This window comes from Aulostomus chinensis, chromosome 22 (genome assembly GCF_037954235.1).
Source record: "Aulostomus chinensis isolate RoL2024-O1b breed Wild chromosome 22, RoL_Achi_v1.0, whole genome shotgun sequence".
NCBI classification, from domain to species: Eukaryota; Metazoa; Chordata; class Actinopteri; order Syngnathiformes; family Aulostomidae; genus Aulostomus; species Aulostomus chinensis.
Window position 1 is genome coordinate 8,673,511 of NC_141341.1, and position 21,715 is coordinate 8,695,225.

At 41.1% G+C, this 21,715-nt stretch overlaps 1 protein-coding gene across 1 annotated transcript in view; it reads right to left on the minus strand.

Moving 5' to 3' along the window:
• Window positions 1–21,715, minus strand: part of trps1 (trichorhinophalangeal syndrome I) — a 120,724-nt gene that overhangs the window by 83,274 nt on the left and 15,735 nt on the right. The window contains exon 2 of the mRNA XM_086193607.1: window positions 16,322–16,830. Within this exon, the coding sequence (XP_086049733.1) occupies window positions 16,322–16,334 (13 nt within the window). The 5' untranslated portion in view covers window positions 16,335–16,830. The remainder of the gene's footprint in view (window positions 1–16,321; window positions 16,831–21,715) is intronic.

Genomic DNA, 21,715 nt, shown 5'->3' on the forward strand with positions numbered 1-21,715 from the left:
GGTTCACAGGCCCTCGCAGTAACGACATGGTCCCGTCTGAAAAAAGATGAAGCTCAACACGTCCTATCTCGCCGCTTCTGTCAAAGCTTATCAGCCTCTTTGAAGTGGGCGGTGAGGATAAGTCACGCGACCTCTTGACTAGATCAGGACACCAAGTCACAGATTGAACAGGATTACAGGTGTGGATGGCTAATAAAAGCAAAGGTATGTCATCGTTCAGTTCTCACACCCATCTAACTACTGATACACCCTTAGATATCAACAAACACGCATAAATACAGAATGTGACGTGCATAAACACAAGAGTTTAAACCTATCTAGCACACCCTAAATCCTTTCATTCATTTTTTATACACAGCCCCTCCCTCAGCCTGTCTCTTCCTTTCATCTTTTTATTCTTGTCTCTAATTCTCCCTCTGATCTACACTGCTGATGAATGACATGAAAAAAAAAAAAGAAGCATACCCTTGGTGTGCTGGTGAGTTTCTTCCATTTTTAATTTATACTGCAATCGACAGCTGGAAGTGTCTTCCAGCATGTCAGAAATATATCTAGTAGCCCCCGGGCCAAACCACAGACAGAATATTTTACAATGTCAAATATACATGGGCATCAACCCCCATCTCCGTATGCCTTTGGGTCATCTCCACTGGCTGTCAATCACTACCTGTTATCTGTATTTAACATTTCTATCACACTCCAGTTATGCAGAAGTCAAGAAACAAACAAACACAATCCTGGAAACAATTCAGAAGGTTTGAAAAACAACGACAACACATACAAAAAAAAAAATTGCAAATTCTTCATAATTCAAAATTGCTTATCAGGGTTGATTTTTACTCTGAAACCTCAAGACTGTATAGCAGATAACCTGAGGGTCTCTGACATCAAACACTTTCTATTCATCTGATCCTTTGTGAGGAAAAAAAAAAAACCTATCCAGAAGAATACAACCACATCAGTTGATGACATATCATGTTAACATGCAGAGAGGGGGGGGGGGGGGGGGGCTTCTCTTGGCATTAGTAACAAACTCTTATCTTTGAACTTGTCAAACCTGCAACTCTAGATACTAATTGCAGATGCTTGATATCCATTGAAAGAAAACCTGACTGTGAGAAAGTGAGAAGATCAGAACTGTAAGGGTTGGATGTGAAAGAGTAAAGGAAAACAACGACGCCGTTGGGCATGAACGTGAAGTCAGAGGGGCTGCAAATGAGAATTGTATTTTAAGATATAGTTTCTTTTCCTTTCTGACTGTCTTTGGGGTCATACAGCTTTGATGCAGCTGATGTGACTTAATGGAAATGTGCCGCTGACATTTAGAAAACGTGAGGCAATGATGAGGTGTGAATTAAGTTTATGACTTTATTGTAATGACTCTCAACCACAGGAGGCAGGCGTTCTAGCAGGGAGGCTGACACCCTGCGACACGAGCAACACGGGAGAGAAAAAGTGAGTTTTTTGCGATTTCATCATCCCCCGGAAACTGACCGGCAGCATTTGTTTTAGTTCTTTCTTCTTTGACTATTAAAATAGATAACGGAGAGCTTACGAGAAAGATAGAGAGAGACAGGGAAGAAGCAGGGAGAGATTAACACGCGAGAGGAGACGGCCCAGAGACAGATTTACGGAGACAACCCAAAAGGGAAGAGACAAGGAGACAGAAGAGAGAGAATTCATTGCCTTAAAAGCAGATCTAAGTCAAACAGTGTGATAAAAATCAGACGGCACGCACATACACACATACACACACACACACACCTAATGAATCTTTACTTTCAACCTCTTTAGACAGATAAGCAGATAAGAAGTGTTCAATTGCTGTTCAATTATGGTGCGAGTATGTGTGAAAGCCAGTGTGAGCAGGAGCTAGGATGAGATTCTTTCCACCTATGTGTCATTTCCCCTCTCTCTCTCTCTCTCTCTCTCTCACTCTCTGTGTGTCTGTCTGTGCATTGCTCCTTTATACGCTCTCACTCTTCAGAGGCTCTATCACTTCCTCTCCTTCTCCACGGGCTTACCTCGCTCTTTCAGCCCACTGTGGTCGATCGCGTTGTTCATTTCAAGCTATCTGACCATGTATCACACAAGCTGATCGCATGAGACGTAGAAGTCCTGTCTGATGTGATACTCCAGCCATCTCAAAGCGAGGTTCTCGTTTTATCTGGCGTGGAGGTCAGAGGTCAGAACACGCTGAGAAGGAAAAAGACTCAGCAGCTGACACTAGCGCAGCTCTCGTCTCAAAACTTGGGTTCAGCTACATAAACTCACAGGCAGGATGCTAGTAAAAACCACCGCTTCACCAATGCTCCAAACACCATGGAATCAAATTCAGAGGCCATTCAGATGTTGACAAAGATGTATTATATTATAGAGAAGCATGACAAAGCGATGTCTTTGCAGATGAGAGGAGCAGAGTGAAACAGTCCTGTTCTTTACTCCTGGCTAGCCACACTTTACCTGCATCAGCAAATTTGACAGACAGACCTCTCAGATACGATGTTCTACTGCTGCAGTTGGTGGTGAGTTTATCAAGCACGCAGAGTAGCAGGGGGAGACTAAAGAGGACTTAAGGGTCCCAGTGACTGCAGAGGGTGTACTGATGTCATCCTCTCACTTCAATAGTCTCAGTGTCAAAACATGCCGCAACATGGCGTGATTTAAAAGAGAAAGCAGCAATTTCTGTGTTAAATTGACACTGACACAGCCACTGGGAAAATAAAATAATAAAAAAACAACAACACAAAAACATACACACCCACGGGATTACGATGACTGCCATTTGTTGATTTGTTTTTTTGGCTATTTCAGCTGTCCATGCAGATCTAAACAAATATCTTGCTGGGGTGACACTTTGATTTCTAGTTTACAATTTATAAACACTTTTCAGTTGAGCTTTGAACACAGTCTACCGTAGTTAAATTGTAAAACTTAAGTGTCAGCCCAACCCCAGATTATCTCAAGGTACAATTCTAAACAAGACCAAGCAAGCCTGGATAAGCCGGGCCCAGATACACGCAAGAGGGGATACGTGTTGATGAATAATACACAGAAGGATCTGATATGACACAGCAGCACTGCTTGCATGCACTTAAACCATCTATCAGTTTGAATAAATAGGAAGAGAAACTGTCCGGGGTTTAACTTCATGGGTTTTATTCAGGTTTTTGCTGTCTGATCTAAATATTAAAATACAAACAGTGACAATGTGAATCAATAATGGCGAGCCGCTCAGTCAGTAATCCCCTGATACGTTCTAGATCGGCCCGGCAGTTCCCCACTGGGTCCTGCAAAAAAAAAAAAAAGTCACTATTCGACCAGACTTGGATGTACACACATTTATGACAGCCCGTGCTTCTGTAATTCATGTTTCATTTGGGTGCTGAATGCTGCTGCATTCACAGTCACTTACTGATAAAGAGTCCTGGAGCGAGACGACAAATCGGCAAAGGCCACGCAGCAAGGGGATAGAAGAAAGGAGAAATTTGACTACAGGGACCAAGTAGAGAAAAAGGCTATGAGCTAAAGTCACCAAAGTTCCATGCCGCACCTCACCACAAAACACTCTGGTGGCAAATTATCTGCCTCCCCCCTCCTTCTGTCTATGTGGCACTCTTTTCTCTTACTGCCTGTCTCTCTCCTCCTGTCCTATTATGGACATAGCAACCGTGTTACTGTCATGAGGACTAAAGGTTTGATTCACCGTCTGTCCCTGTCTGAATGTGCGCCTGTGTGTGTTAGATAGCTGATAAGAGCCATATATAAACAGCACTTGAAAGCAGAAATGTAAATGTTTAGAAGTTATTGCAGAACACAGACCACATCAAGATACCAGAGAGAGCGAGAGAGAGACAGAGAGAGAGAGAGGGAAAGAGAGAGGGAGAGATTAAGGCCGAGTTCACACCAGGAGAGCTAACAGTCAAGACTCAAGTCTGGTTCCAGTCATTAATCAGGATCGCTAGAATTTGGTATCTCAAACTTACAAAGATCTGTTGCTGAATTCAGGGGAGTTACTCAAGTCTCACGACCAGTCAGAGGTTTTAGACACCGCCGTTTATTTGGGTTTTTTGAAGCATACAAGCCCAAATGATGCTAGCAGGTATTTTAGAAGCAATGCATACAGTACATGTACTGCTGATGGGTTTTTTTTTTTTTTTGGTCACACATTAATTTTTGAACATAAGGACAGCCTTGTAATAGTACGTTGTTATTGCATCATAATCTTTTTAAGTGTAGGGATATTCTGTACACTTTGGTTGTGCACTAGTTGCTGGAATATAATACACGGAAAGTTGTTCTGCTTTAAAAGGACTGATAGACTCCATTACGTGTTACGCTTAAAATAACTGACAAGGCAGGGTTTGTGGAAGATGGGACAGTTTAGCGTGCGTCATCATGGTCAATAAGTTGCCACTTAGCAAAAACAACAACCAGAAAAAAATTAAAGTTTGGCTTTTTTCTTCCGGATAATACGGTGACATTTTATTTAACTGCACCAGTAATGTTGCAGTTCTCACATGCAGCCTGGAACTGGTTGAGCTCATCATCAGGGAAACATGATGTGAAGTGAACATCCAGACTTATTTTCCAAACACATGGTAAAAGTTAAATGTGGATCTTTAAAAATAGACAACAAAGAATTCCTATTAAAAGAAAACAGCTCGACTTGTTAAATGGTTGTGTCCTTCTTTAATTTGAAAATCTAACTTCTTTCAGACCACTGTTTCTTGACCTGGAGGTCATGAGATGATTTCTGGAGGGGTTGCCACATGACTGTGTGAAAAAAAAACAGCAGTAAAATTAAAAATTTAAGTAAAATATAACAAATAATTTACGGTTTAATTTTTACACACCAACATGCTGTTCCCTCAGTACTAGAGAATGCATTTCTCTTACATTCGCGCTCTTTAAGGCTTAAAACATGTGATGGCAGTTACTAAAATGAATCTATAAAAAAATGGAAACGTAAAAATTCATGATTTTTTTATGCTGTTATGGGGGGGGGGATCACTCATCTGATTATTCTAGGGGTTGCAACCACTGATTTACACAGTAATATCCATTTCTGAAGCAGATGTTGTAGCTGGTAGAAGGTGTGTATGGTACTTTCTCCACAAGTTGCAGGATAAGCGATGCATTTATCTCTTTATTCCTACACTGTCTCCACGGTCTAATTGTTTTGTTTTTTTTTCTTCAAAATGCACCTTTAACTTCAGATCAAACACTCATAGCTGTGAGCAGGCTTCATGACCCGTATGTGACTGTGTTTTTGCAATAAAGTTCAAGCGTGGAGATTTTGGCAGAAGCCTGTTTTTTTTTTATGTGAGTGTATATGTGAGCGATCTGCATATGTGTCTTTTTGAGGTGTGATTGAATCTGCACATGCATGATGACTCGAGTGTCTAAGCGTTTCTGCATGCATGCGTGTGTGTGTGTGTGTGTGTGACTGAATGATTGTTAGCAGAAGCGTGTTAACCTCAGAAGTCATTACCACAGCCCTGAGGTTTACGCCAATTAGACAAAATAAACGGCGAGCGAAAAACAAAACAGACAAATGAAAAACAAGAGAAAGAGAAAATTAAGTGATTACTGAAGGGGGGAAAAATGGGAGTGATTGTTTTTACCAAAATTCAAAAAAAGAAAGTAATAATTACTGGAGTGAAAATAGAAAGATATCATCACCACATTAGGCACATTAATATGTAAAGACCCAGACAAAACACACATAAGGACGAAAAGAAAGAAAAACAAAATTGAAAACCAGACACAAAGTTGATGAGAGAGAGAGAGAGAGAATGAGAGAGAGAGAGAGAGAGAAGGAGAGAGAGAGAGAGAGAGAGCGAGAGCGAGAGAGAGGGAGAAAATAGGGTAGTATTTGACATCACTGATCCAGTGTAGTCTTTTTTTCTTTTTCTCAAGACAGTTTTGTTTTTACAGCTTCACTCTGGGCAGACCAGACCGCTGTGCACACATTCATACACACAAATACACATATTCTCTCACTCTGTCTCTCTCACTCACACACACACACACACACACACACACACACACACTCATATCCCCCATACACACAGACCCCTAAAGGGGCCATTTTCCACATAGGGCCATATGGTGCAGACAGGCGCACGGAAACAATTCTCCAAAAACAACACACACTCTGCATTTAGAAACCTGCCATACAGCCACACACACACCACATACACAGATTTTCTCTCTCTCTCTGTTACACACACACACACACACACACACACACACACACACACACACACACACACACACACACACACGACAGTTAAACCTGCTGAATGAATTGCTGCCTTGTTCAGTGGTGCACTAATGGCAAGGAACCTGCCTTGAAGATTACCCCCCCCCCCCACCCACACACACACACACACACACACACACACACACACACACACACACACACACACACAAAAAGCATTCTAGGGCACTTATCCATTTGAGAGTTTTGTTTTTTTCACCAGTCTAAAAGTAGGTTTCCAACTTAATATTCCAATAGAGGCAATTGTAAATCTGCTCTGTTAAGCAGCTGGAGCAGCTGGAACCCAACCAGTTATACAGGCTCATAAAAACAGCTCATATTTGACTTGTTGGCATCCGACACAGACTATGAAAATGTGAAATTAATGTAACCATATATCAAAATAATTGTAATGCTTAGATAATTTAAAAAAAAACTATGCTGGTGATGTATATGTATATTAAATAGCTCTTAAATGACCTAAAATTATCTGCAGTGATTGGCCAGGGGCTGGCCAAAACTAAGACTGACTACTCTCCACTAAATGTTCTTCTCCTGCTTTTTGGCCTGTATTTCAAACAGGACGATAATATTCATCAGAAAATGAACAGTTAGGGGGGAAAAAAGGCCAAATTCTGACAATAAAACCGGAGTATGTTGTTTATGCTGCCGATCAAATTCTGAATATTGACATTTTTTGAGTAATAGCGGAATGTTAGTGTGCATGCAAACATACTGACTGATGTGATTAATGAACCTTATTCTTACATACTGAAGCATAATATTCGCATCCTGCTACGGCACATATAAACAGAGAGTAGCAGCAAAGATATGAATGCCTGCTTATTTTCGCAAAGCCATGACAACGCTGTATGCCCCCCAAAAAGAAAAAAATCCATTTCAGATTTGATTTACTGAGTTATGCAATCTACAGTTAGTATAGTAAATTCTTTAAAAAAAAAAAAAAAAAGAAAAAAAGTTTGAATAAAGTCAAAACAAGTGATTGACAAAACCTGTGAGGCAAGAAAAATAGCTCAACATTTAGATGGAGAAATTCCCCAACAGGAAAGAGGTCACTGCAGGATCCAGAGCCAAACCAAAGCAGATCTTACCTAAACAAAGTACAGACACCTCCTTATTAAGTCTGCCTCAAGATCACCAAGACCAGTGATCATGGTAACGCTCATCTGACGCGGATGATTCACTCTCTCTTTCACTCCAAGCTGAGTTCAGTCCACTGGAAGTTTCTGACGGCACTAATGTCAAAAAATAAAAACAACTACCATCCAATCTGTCTGTCACGGGTTTATTTACTCGGTGTTCATTCTCTGTGCAGCTCTAAATGTGCCTATTTCTTTTTTTTCTTGTAGTCAATGACACAGTAAGTCTTCAATTATTTACCCCCCCCCCCCGAAAAAAAGGAATTTTTCATGCACCGTTACTGACAATTGGTTCTGAAGGACTCAAGAGTCAAATTAAGCAGTGTTTCCTCATTGCAGTCAAACATGTCTGATGGACTCAAAGCAGCTGGAGTCAAAAACGCCTGACTTGCACTGCATCGTTGGTTGAGACCGAGAAAAACAGTGATTTCTGTAAACCAGAAACGAAGAAACAACATGGGGGGGTGTCATCCTCCCCCATAAACACTAGAAAACTGACCAGGTTGCTGCATTTCAAACCAAAGTCCTCGCAAAAGTCTCTCTGACTATTCCATCAGGCTTGAACTTTTCCTAACACACGCCGAATCCATACCTGAAGCTAATTTAAAGGCTAATGGCCAACACACAACAAATGTAGCCAATTATCATCATCAATCTCATCTCTGCATGAATGCTGCTGACACTGAATACTGCAATTGTGTACAAAAGATCAGTCAATATGTCATTTCAATGGTGCACAACAGAACTTATAAACATTTTTATGCCATTGTCAAACATGTCTGGGGGGTCCTGCTACTACCCATGCTGGCTCATTGTTATGGTTCACTGAAACACCTACGCAGCCATCAACTATGTGATGTATGAATTATGACTGTTCTTTTGCTGCTACAAGTCAAACTTCAGAAGCTTTCAAGGAACTGGAGTGCAGGGACGCTGACAAAAGTTAAACACCACCTTAAAAGGTCAGTGCGCCTTAAGTGAGCTCGGGTTGAAGTTGTCGCTAGGCTCCGGGGCTAACTAACCCCCATCACGCTGGCAGCCAAAACAACAGTAGAGCTAGGCTTGGGGGGGGGGGGGGGGGGGGGGTGTCTTGGGGAGTTCTATTGGTTCTCTCTGTATCACAATTGTGTAACATTGATCCACCGTAGTTTCATCTACGACTGCATGCTTCACTGTGCCTAAGCTTTGGAAAATGCTCCCCATCTCACACGCCGTCTCTGGACTGCACTCTCACTAACACTTTAAATTCATAAGACGGCACTAATGCACAATAACAGCACACAGAATGATGGCTGCAAGTGCATATTGAGGTTATTATGTACAATATTGCTGTTGCACCATTACAAAATATTGGTCTTCTTGTTTGTGATCATGACAAAAGCACACAAAGTACTCTCTCAGCTAAAAACATAGACACCTGAACTTGACTTGAAGCTCGTTTTCAAAATAAAAATGCTTTGTTTAAATCTAAAATATGGAAATAACAGGATGGCATGGTGCGGAGGGGCTGCAGTTATTTGAATAGGACGACATTTGCCATTCAATTACTCATGCTGCACTAAAATTCGACACCTTTTAGTACCACAGAAAAACAATTCACGCTATATTTAAGCCTCATCTTACGATCTGAGCATTGGCTCTTGGGGTAGCATCCAGTCACATATCATAGCATCAAAGATTGTACTGGCGTCTGGGTGTATAAAAAAAACATCATGTTAACACAAATATTCAGTCAACATCCCTTATGTTGCTTTTGGCAACTGTTTATCTGAAATGACAATTTTGTTCCCACATTGTTCCACACACCCGTCCCTCTCTACTGGTGTTGGCAACACAGTCAAACAAACACAGCAGTCTACTGTGAAACTCACTGCAGCACGATGACTGACTTGGTGGTGCTTGGCTTTAGTGGGCACCTGGACTTGAAAAAAAAACAAAAAACTACCAGTTGGAACTATCTGTCAGTCCCCAGATACACTGTTTTTATTGTTCTGGCAAGTTACATGGATGCTGCCAAAGCGTTTGGCTGCTTTTGCTGGTTGAACTGGCTGCTAACGGCAGCGACGCCACCACCAACTAGCCTGTCAGCTCTGTCTTTATCGCCTCTGGTAGCCGTGCTGGTGGTGTCTGCCTGGCAGCAGCACTATCAGCAGCACCCGGACCTCGTCTCTCCTGCTTTTCCCCAGCAGTGGACTCCTACGAATCTGCATAGATGCAAAGAAAATGTGAAATAATCCATAATATACACTGTGCATGTATAATTGAAAGTTTTCAAAAGAACCAAAGGTGAATGCTGGTGATACAGAGCAGCCAGGAACAGTCAGCACGACTGTATGACTAACACATGGTTGAAAGACTGATTTATTAAGCAAAAACTAACAAACACTATGTGTTTTTGTCAATATAAGCAGCTGTATTTGAGCTGACTTGGCAATAATTTCTGCACCTCAGACAAGGCAATGACTGCAGAGTGATTTTTCCTCCCAGACATACCAGGAGCAGCACACAGCTGTATAGTTCACCAGCATATGGATTAAATAAATACAGTCTGCTCTGAGCTTGTTAACACTTGTTCAGTTGGCTACAACACACAGTTGTAGCCAAACTGAACAAAAACACACACCCACATCTGCGCGCGCACACACACACACACACACACGCACACACACACAGGCTGCAGGCAGACAAACACAGGCAGGTAGCCTCACACACAGAGATACACAGATACACACATCCTTAAGGAGCACATGTGAAGGTGACTGGGTGTAGCATGGGAGCAAGTAGTGACACATACGCAAGTCTGCTGCCTTGGGAAGCAAACAAACAGGCACGCACACACAAAGAGTGGGAATTTGATATGTATTTAGCTGTGTGTGTGTGCGTGTGTTGGTCATTAACAACCTCTCTTGAGACATATAATAACTAGATTTCAGCATGCAGGTGTGTGTCTGAGGTTCTCTGTGGTGTGACTTTTTTATTTTCACTTTTTTTACAAATCAGCATTAAATTAAATTGTGTTGTGTTATTCAAACATTCTCTCTCTCTCAAACACACACACACACACACACACACACACACACACACACACACACACAAAACATTCCAGAAAGTCACTCAGACAGATCCATAGACTTACATCTAACAGATGTCTGTGCAACACGCACGCACACACATGCACACGCAGGCTTGGAGTTTGATTCTGTGGTGTAATGATGCAGGAATATGGAACCACCAGTTGGGGTCTGGTCTCTCTTTAGCTGTGTGGTTGGTTGCTAACCTAATCTGATTAATGCATTTAAACCTCAGCTCTGCTACAATCACAGAAAGACGCAGAGAGCAAAACAAATTTGTCGAACCTCTGAAAGCTAGCTTGGATCCTTCGCCCCTGCTAGTTACCATTATTCTGATTAATGGATATTTTCCCCCCTCTAGAAAAAAAATAGACAAAAGCCCCTTTCACGCAGCTTTTTCAAGGAAGGAATATTGCGCCGTGGTTACGCCCTGCTGTCTGTATAAAAGTGCACATAGTCAGAATGTGGGGACGATCATTCCACCTCTGGGCCGGCAGTGGAAGTATTAACAGGGGGAACAGAGGAACGGCTCAAAACAGAGATGTTGGCTTCACTCATCCTGCCTGAATAACACAGATTTACAGACTTTCATGGTGTCACACTGGCTTTGGTTGGTTCTGTGTAAAGAAGCAAGGGATAATAATAATAAGGGTGGGGCCATTTTATGATGCTATTGCGGTTCTCTGTATAAAAGTAAATTAGTGGAACATTAACACAGTCAACAGATGCAAACGCTGGTTGTGGAAAGTGGATCAACAGACACACTTGTGTTCTTAGGGTGAACACCACCCAGTTACTCCACAGGAGATGTGTTGAGTTCATGGATGTTTTCAGGGAAAGAATCACCAGAACATCCCACAGATGCTCAACAGGCGGACATGTGTGGTTACAAGGAGACTGGGCTTCGCCATGCTGAAAAGAGCGACGTCATGGATGATGGACAAATGTCAAAATAATGAGACGGAGAACCTGCATTCATGTTCCCTTGAATCCTCAGCAGCTGTGTCCCGGGCCCCTGACAACCACCACCGGAGACACATTTGATGTTTGCAGCAATGTTCAGGACACTTTAGATTCAGTGATTCTTCCACAGCAGGCCGTCTCTGCTCTGATTAACTGAACACAATGTGATCAATTAACACCATGACGGATGTGCGTTCCACCCCGAGAACAACCACAAGCCAAGAACAACATAAGCAGAGAACAAAATGACTAAATACAACATGATATAAACCCTAACTGCACGGATTAAAGTAATGACACCATACAAGAAGCAAAAACACCTCGAAAATGTGAACTTCACATCCGTCATTTTGGATTTTTGATGGATCCTGTGTCCTTTAAATGAGTGGATCATTAACAAACTAACAAATGAAGTCATTAATTGCCCTGACACCCAGTGACACCTCCTTTATTAATCTTTGTCTGCATAATTAATATGTCTTAATTGGAATTAATTAGGACGACTTGTTGTTTGGAGGACAAAAGAGAGAAGGCCTGCTCTGAGAGAGTGTGAGATAGTGAGTTTGTTCATGTAGATGGGTGGTGAGGGTTACAGGATGATAAATGGGTACTTGTTGCTGTCTTACACACTCAGATATGCGCACATACACACACACACAAACACTTATGTATGTAGTTCAGTTATGAGTAATATACACACAAAATTGACTGCCTTCTTTCCATTGGTCTGTCTGCTGGTCTAGAGGGTAATTTAGATATAGCTTGGCTTCATTTCCAATGTTTTTTATGTCTTTTGTTTCCTTCTGTAAGCAAAAAAAAGTGTTTCAGGAATGGTAATTTGTATTTTTTTTCCCATTTCAATAAGACTTAATCAACCTGCGTTCCTGTCCAACAGAAAAATCAAACAAATGTACAGTGCTGTGTATTTCTCATCACTGAAATTATTGCTTTGTTTTCTACCCAAGCACCTGGCATGATAACACTGTGTCATGTGACTTCCAGGACATGTGCAGAAAGTCTAAAGCACACTGGGTCTGATTTTATATGCCTGAGTACATCAAACCACATTATCTTGGTAGCCGACATCAAGAGGATCCACTTCAGACAGCGTTTGTGTGTATTTTAAAATCCAGTGACACAATATATCAACTTTTTCTAGCATCATGTGAATGTACTAGAAGAGTGATACAGAAGCAGACAGAGTGGACACCACAGACAATCAAAAGAAACATTTAGAACCTCAGAGGAGTTCCAGGGCCACTAGAACACACATTTAAGCACTGTGTGCGTGTGTGTATGTAAATGCATGTGCGCGTGTGTATGTACATGCATGTGCGTGTGTGTATGCATGACAGTCAAACTTGCTTTTAGGGGCCTGACTGAATCGTCTCTACTCAACATTCCTTCGTTTTCTAAAAACTCGGCCAAATTCTGCCAAATCTGACTTGTACTTGCACATCAAAGAACACATAATATACCACAACACACAAGCACGCATGTATAAGTGTGCATGTACACATTTGAAGGCATGCAAACATGCGCATGCATAGACAGTTAAAAACACACACACAGACACACACACACAAAAACACAGACCACAGCTAAAAGCACCAAGCAGCTCAAAGCAATCCGCCCTGCTGAATAACATCACCAAGCAAAGCCACCATACCACATAATGAAAAACATACACAAACACACACACAATCATGCATACACATATGCCCACATCCATGTGCGTAAGAAGGCCTCATGCAGATCCAGCACCCTATGATCTGGCTTGTCCTGATCTAGTCTAATCTAAATCCAAACACACACCTACATCACGGATAAACTTTGAAAATAAAAAAACAACAAAAAACAGAAACGGAATGAATTCAAAGGGCTGATATTATGGTGTACCCACAAACATCCAGCTAAGAGCTAATGAAGCTCCCTGCAATTGTCCTTAAAGGACCAGTTCACCCAAAACACATCACCCATCTGAGCCCCAGTGATATTCAGCCATAATTTCTACTTTATTTGTGTAGATTTGAGGAAAAAAAAAACTACAGCTGAGATGTTTGTGGCCATCCCAGCATAATTACAGTGTTAGAGAGCACAGAGAAATGACATCTGTAGAGCTCAATAGCCTTCCCATTCCCATAAACTAGGTCCTAGTCACTTCAGATAACCTAGAGACACTGTGGGGAAAAACTGTTGACGACAATTCACAATGAAAACTGTTGAGAGAGCAAGTATATATGTATATGAATGAATATGAGTGTATGTGGGAAATGAAACAAAGCTCTTCAGAGTGTGTGTGTGTGTGTGTGTGTGTGTGTGTGTGTGTGTGTGTGTGTGTGTGGTGGGTAACAGGTGAAGGAGGAAAGCAAGTTTGTAGAATGGGGTTTTCCCTCCCATTACAATAATCAGCTGTTTTTTTCCAATAAATAATGAAAGCATGAAACTGTGAAAAAAAAAAAATGCTGCATCGTGCTGTCATGTAAGGTTGCTGTGCCTTCTCTGTCCTCTCCTCTTAGGGCAATTAGCTGAGAGTGGAGCTCTCTCTCTCTCTCTCACACACACATACATACACACACACACACACACACACACACACACACACACACACACACAAAACATATGTAAAGTTGAAAGTAGAGCAGCATGGAGGTCGCGGTGGAGACAAAGAACCAGGTGAAGTGAGCTTTTACTAACAGCAACTCCAGTAAAAATAAGATAAAGCCGGGAAGTAATATTTCCAACTTTTCTGCAGTTCTTGTTTAAATTGTGAATTTTGCTGTCTGTCAAATTTGACCAAATATGAATTCAGACTCTAAATGTTTGATTAGTTAAAATTAAAAAAAAAAAAAAAAGATCTTGGGTATCAAGGAAAAAGTATTCATAAAAAATGATTAAAGTACAGATTAGTTAGTGACTTCAATCTGACACTTGGGAGAAGAGAAAATTGAAGTTCTTCAATATAAGCATTTAACAAAATTATTTGTGATTTTTTTTTTCTCGTGGCACGCTTGACGGGAAGGACTGCTTCAGGAGATTGCGCTCGTTTTTTCAGTGAGCTTGTCTGTTTTTACTTTTTTTTTCTTGCAACGTGAAAAATTACCTGTGTTTCTTTGTTTTTGTTTTTTTTAACCGTTTTCAATATCATAATGATATAGGAGCTTATTTTCTGGGTGGGAGGGCCCCTTCCACCACAACCACAGCACCTAAGCCCCCCAGAATCTTTATATATATATATATATATATATATATATACACACACAGTGTGTGTGTGTGTGTGTGTGTGTGTGTGTGTGTGTGTGTGTGTGTGAGAACATGATGACTGGAACATTTCAACAATAATCCGGATCCAGTAAAATACTGTGTGGGTGGCATGCAACTTTCCTTCAATTCACAAACTCAGGCTCTGTCTCTCACACACACCTTGAATTTTTGAATTTCAGCAGATATCTGATGGAATCTGATGGAACACACACAAACGCTCTCATATAATATTAACCTGACACTATTTTAAATGTTCTCTACAGCACAAGCCACTACAGATGTGTGTGTGTGTGTGTGTGTGTGTGTGTGTGTGTGTGTGTGTGTGTGTGTGTGTGTGTGTGTGTGTGTGTGTGGAATGCCGGCATGCTGGAAAATTCAAATAACATTAGATTTCAACAACATTTAATTATCTACCACATGAAAAGTTTCAGCTCTGTAATTTTGTTTTTTTCAGTGAAACATGACGACTTCAGCGACCTGTTAAAAGTCGGTTACTGTCACTTGTTTGGCTTCTCTGTGGTGTTTTAGGAAAAATAACATTAAAATGCAGTTACCTCACAAAGGCTCACTGTACATTGTTTACTGTAATTGCCTTTAAACTCGACTTTTAATTAACTTCACTCATGAGGTTAAATGAATCAAAGTGCATTCATCTGCGGGTAATGGAAGAGCAAAGGTAGTGTTTTGGACTAGATTTCTCTGAAACCGTCTCCAACTGCGATGACAATCGAGCACATCAAACGACACTTCACGAGTAAATCTGATAAACCAGCACTTAAAGCAACAGCAACATAGCAGGCGACATACACACACACGCACGCACATACACACACACACACACACACACACACACAGGCACTTCCTGCAACAGCGATGACTAAGAGCAGATTTTCATGATTACTTCACAGTGCCGTTGTTCGACATAAACGCCACTTTATCAGCAGTCTTTTTCATCTCAGTAACGTTTTCCCCTGACCTCACTCGGGCCTCGGGCAGTGTTCCTAATCTACCGAGCCACACAAGAGGAAAAGATGCCCGTCGAAACTTTACATCTAAAAGAAGTAGCATTAATAGAATTTGTGTTGTCGAGTTGACTCAATACACACACACAAAAAAAACACACACACAATAACACAAGATACACACACACACACACACACACACACCTATTCCCTTAGATTAAAAAAACACAAGATTTATGCAAAGTACTACATGTATTGTGATAATCCACTTAATGATGAGAAAAATTAAAGCTAATTTAACAAGATGAAATGGATGCTTATGCTGTAAACTGAAATATTCAGTAATTATTGATGAGTCTATTAGATAATTAACAAATAAAAATGATCATTTAGAAAAAAAATGCTTCATTGCATATATTTATTCATCATTAAATATGAAAAATTTGCATTTTAAAAAGTGGGTCAGAACCCCTGAATGTGGCTGAATCATTAAAAACATGAACTTTATTTTTCTACTTTCCATGGAGTTCAGGTGATGTCACTGTCATTTAAACTCTAAGTCAGTAGTTTATTGAGGTTATTAACCATTATATTGGTGTAATTAAAATAAAATAATAAAGCATGTCCGGGGCTTACCTCTGCTGATCATCAGGTTATAAAAACATCATGCCTGCCCCCTGGCCTTGGCATCCGTTCTGTTGTAGCGGCTCACTTAGACCACAAAGGTCCGTCCAGCAGCACAGTTTCGGCTACTGGCCCTCTGTATTCCACTCCGCTTAATGGGAAGCAGAAACCAGGTGTCGAGCTCACGCTTATCCCTCCATTTCTTTATCAAGGTCCAAGTAACTCCACACAGCGCCGTTGGAAATCAGAGCAAAACCAGCCAGCTTCTCTGATTTTTGAGGTTTAGGAAGGTCTTAAAACTCCACATAGCATCAAGATACCTTTGGTCCAGAGCTGCTGCTGCTGCTGCTGCTCCTCTTCTGCTGGATCAAGCAGCTTTGAGTTTGATCAAGTGTGTTGTACTGTAGATCCCCGTAAGACGTTGTAATGCAGGCTGCTGCTCTTGTCCACTCTTTTATTTTTTCGGGTTCTGGTTTAGGTCTTCAGTCACAGCTGTCAGAGTCCACCATCACCTTAATAACCTGGAGAACGACAGAAAGACAAATAACTTTAGAAAAACAGGCCCATTCTGCAGCCTTTACTGGAACCAATTTGAGCCAGTCCACAGACATTTTTGTCCATCTTTTACATTTACGGGAAATGATTTTCTCCAGACTTAAGACACCCAAATTGACGGGTAGATCAAAGGTTCAGCATAAGCAAAAATATTTAGTGCCCTGCTGGGACTTAAGCCAGTCAAACTCTCTAATTGTACCAATTTTGTTTTATCACTGTAGTTGACAGCTGACAAAGACCTTCCACATGGGAAGACTTTTAAGACCTTTAGAGGAAGCCAGGGCTCCGATAAGGTTATGTAAAATGTAAAAGACAAAAGCGTCACCAGCTTTCTTCAAATAAAATGTGTATTTATTTCCCTAAACTTTGCCACTTAAAGAAAAAGATATGCATAACATTTCTTCAAAAGCCACTTAAGGTCATACCTCAAGGTAATTAAACTGAATATATTTCTTGTGTGTGTAAGGAGAGAGAGAGAGAGAGAGAGAGGGTGTTAAAGATGATCTGTAAAACAAACACTTTGGTAGCCATGGAGGAATAAAAGTGTGAAGTCAGCTGCCAATAAATTATGACCAAAAAATTAACTAATAATAGCGTGAGAGCTTAATTCAAATTAGGAGACAATTACAGTGTGTGGAAGCAATCAGGACCACCATTATACTCTCTCCCTCTCTATCTACTGGGTTTATTCACTCTGTTTCAATATTGATCAAAAGGCATCAATGACGACTTATAAATCATCTTAAAATCTAATTTCCAGAGGCGAACGTTTTTATTTTTTTTTTTATTCAGTTACACTAGTGTTAAATGTCAGACTCACCAGCTCTCAGTTCCCCCTTTTGTTGCCCCAACCACAAAAATCACCCCACCCTCTCGGCCTGTACCACTCCACCTCTCTCTCTCTTTCTTCCTGCCACCCCGTCTTCATCTTTCCATCCATCTTGCCTGCCTCTCACCGCAAATCTAAATCGGAGTCTGCATGTATACAAAGCCAGTTTCCTTTGGTCAGTTTGACCAGAAGTGTGTGTTTGTGAGGGCATGTAGGTGTGTGATGAGCTCTCAAATCTTAACACACACACACACACACACACACACACACGCGCGCGCGCGCATGTACATGCAGAAGTAACAACTTAAAACAGTTGTTTGCTCATTTCTCTCCTCCATCTGCATTGTGGTGTTTAACGATTAGTAAATGAGACAGCAGGAAATGCAGCGGGAGGTCGATGGCGTCCCAGAATACCTGTTCTGTGGTTTACCTGGTTCGGTGTGGTCCTCACCACAAACGTACGCTGTTCTAAGTCTGTATGGGCTATAGATAGAAAATGAGCACACCGGCCATTTGAGAACTTGAGTGTGTCATTATCTGAAAAAGGATATCGGATGTTTGAAAAAAAGGAAAAAGAGAGATTGCTGGCATGAAAAGTAAAGCACATTATGAGTCATTACTGAAATTATGAGTCATCTAAGGCCCGGCCATCTTAAAGCAGTAATGTATTGAGAAGGATGTTTGTTTATTTTTTTTATTTTTTTTGTGGACAATGTCTCGGAAAGCGTTTGGGAAGAAACCTGCTCCCCAGGTAAGCATGTACTCCCTGGAGATGCATTAGGCGAACATATGATTCATCAAACCTTTATTACCCCACTATAAGGGCTAAAAACACACACAAAGAATACACACACACATACACACACACACACACACACACACACACACACACACACACACAGGCTTCCAGTTATTACATGATTGATCATATAATAGCTTTAGCTATTAAAGCTGAAAGAGTTTTTTCTTCTAAAGTACGAAAGACACAAAGGAAAAAGTCAAGGGCGACTTACACATTAGTAGTACTCGCAACAGGAACAGAAAAGAGAACAAAGTTGGGGTTTTTTTCTCTCTTAAAGAGCGAGTGTGGCTCTAAATATTTTCCCTGTGGAGCTCTGACTCAGTCGAGCTGCTCCTTATTCATTTACTCAATCACTGTCTTCCCCTGACCCTCTGTTTTTCTCCTTATCCACTTTTTTATGAGTGTGTGTTTCTTGATTCTCAACCATGACTTATCTGTCTTTTTCATTCCTGTCTCCCTCTCTCACTGTCTCATGTCCATCAACTTTTTCAATCTCCAGTCTCACTTTTCCTCCCCGTCTCGCCTCCATCTCTCTGTCTTTCCATCAATCCATCACTGAGCTCTCTCTCTACAACATTCATATGATTCCTCTGTCTGTTTTTCCAACTGTGATTGTGGCGAATCCCCCCCCCCCCTAATGCGTGCGCCGCCATGCCCCCCTGCAACTCTTCCCACCGCTACAGCCGCCTCCTTCTGCTCTCCAACTCCCATCCACAAATGTGTGTGGTCCGGCCCGACTATAGGCCGTTACATTGTCCCAGACAGGTCGGACTGCGCCACTAGCCGGCAGACGAGGGGTGGGGGGAGGAGGGTGGGCGGGGGTTTGGGGGGGAGGTGGAGAGCAAGGGGTTCCTCGGGAATGTTTGTTTTTCTGTTTCCAATTTGGTCCAGCCCGAGGAACTCCACACTCCGCTCTGTCTCAAACACACCATTCATGACGGCCTGACGTACATGATTACACACAAATACCCACTCACTTACTCTCCCTCGCTCACGTACACACACACACACACACACACACACACACACACACACACACACACACCATCTCTAACTCACTGCCACCTAAATACACAGACACCCACACATATTCTGCACATGCACACTCATTATCACGCACGCTCTACTCAGTCATTTTCCACCATTTTTTAAATGCTGAAACACGAGACCTCTCGTTTATCTCTGTTCTCATCTTTTATTGTTTTCTGATTTGTTATTGCTAATGCCGTTTCAGATGACATGGTGGTCAAACTAATTACGCTTGTTGCTTCCTCATCTCTCAGTGATTTCTCCCCCCCACCCCCCAGGAAAATGATTGTCTTTGAAAGGACTGTTTGATGTGTCTCACTGCGTTTTTAGATGTTATGCAGGCAGTAAAGCTGCATGTTCCAACAATTAGAGCACAGAGTGCACATTGTTTCATATTCAACTCAAATGTTCCATCTGAAATGAATTATTTTAGTCCTTTTTTTCTTTTTTTGTTTGGATTTCAGCTACTCAGTGCTGATCTTTGCATATACTAATAAAATGTTATTTTGTGCCCAACAGACAGATAAAAGATGTTTTGTTTTTTTAACATTTTTCCTCATGTGTTTGCTGTAAGATGCCATATAAATGAGTTTAGTTCCTTGTTGACGACACCGCACTGCTACACCAGAAAATTATAGCTGCATCCAGATGTTTTGATAGTTCCTCTATCGTTCTAATAAGAGAGATTTTAAAAATGCGACGTTCTTCAAGTATCACACAGAAATCCAAATTTCCAACCACACACTTAAAGCTCCATCTGGAAATAACATGACTTCCCTGGTTCCTTGCCACATGTGAACGTTATTGTTTTGGCTGTGCCTAGTTTACAAGTGTTCCAAACTCATTAAACATCTAGGGTGATTAAAAATGAGTAATTAGCAATTAAAAAGTAAAATGATTGCATTTGAATCGATTTTAAGTCCTTTTAAGTTTAAACTAGCTTGACAGCATTGACGTTACAGTTGGAAATGTAGTTGCTCTGGATGCACAGACGAGCAGAAGAAGAAGGTCTCCTTCTCTGGCTGTCGCCTCCTCTCTACTCCATCATGGATTTAACATAAAAATGGAGGCAGGGAGACACATCAGGGGAAGAATATATGTTACTCACACTATGAAATAAGAAGAAGCCTTCAAAATGTTTACAAAACTAGTTTAAAAAATTTGGCATTTCAAGCTCTAGAAATTGAAGAGGCACCGCATAGAACACAAGAAAATTGGGTAATTAGAATTAACATCTTTGTAGTAATCACGCTGATACGTAGCACTCTTTCTTTCATTTAGTGACAATTCATCTGTGGATCTTTTCCCATGGAAAGATGGAGAAAAGCAAGATGAGACAACACTTTTTTTTTTTTTTATACAAGTAAGAAAGAAAATGAGCCATCAAGGAAACTGACGATGTCAAGCATGGGTGCTGGAAGTTTCGACAATAAAGTATGAAATATTACTCAGTTCCTAAATTAAATCCATAAACAGATGACTTGAAATTACAATTTAATTGAAATCCAACTGCGGTGATCTGCAATCATTTAGGGTACATTTATACTCACCGCCACACTTTCCAGATATTATGGCAGGTTAATTTTGTCTTTCGTCAAGCAAAAACTGCAGAGATTTGTTTTTGCTATGCTAACTTTTTGCTTGCTACAGTACACAACAGACCCCTGCTGTGTGTGTACTTGTGGTGACAACATTGGAAACATTGTTCAACCAGATCTTTGAGGTTTAACCTTTGTGTGTCTATTCAGAAGTGCGAATAACACCCTGAGCTTTGATGCTTTTCTCTGACACACACGCACGTGCAAGCAAATTCCACTTCCCTGTAACGGACATCTTCCTCTTAAATCCGGTTTTGATTTAACATAATTACGCAAACTGATTAATCCAATTTCAAGTGTATAGCTCAAAGTATGAGAGTTCACACCTCCACGCGTGTTGCAGGTGACCACGTATGATCACATCAAATAAACGTTTCTATTTGCGAATTCCAAAAATGTTCCTGTTGTAGAGAGAGAGAGAGAGAGAGAGAGAGAGAGAGCGAGCTTGACTAATGTTGAGCTAAATTCTCTTTTAATAAAAAAGACAGTGACATACTGTTGTCAATGCATCAGCTTGTTTCAACAGAAACCCACAATGCCGCAGCAATGCAGCAATGTTCCCATGCCTAGTCGGTCGGAAATTAAAAGGAGAA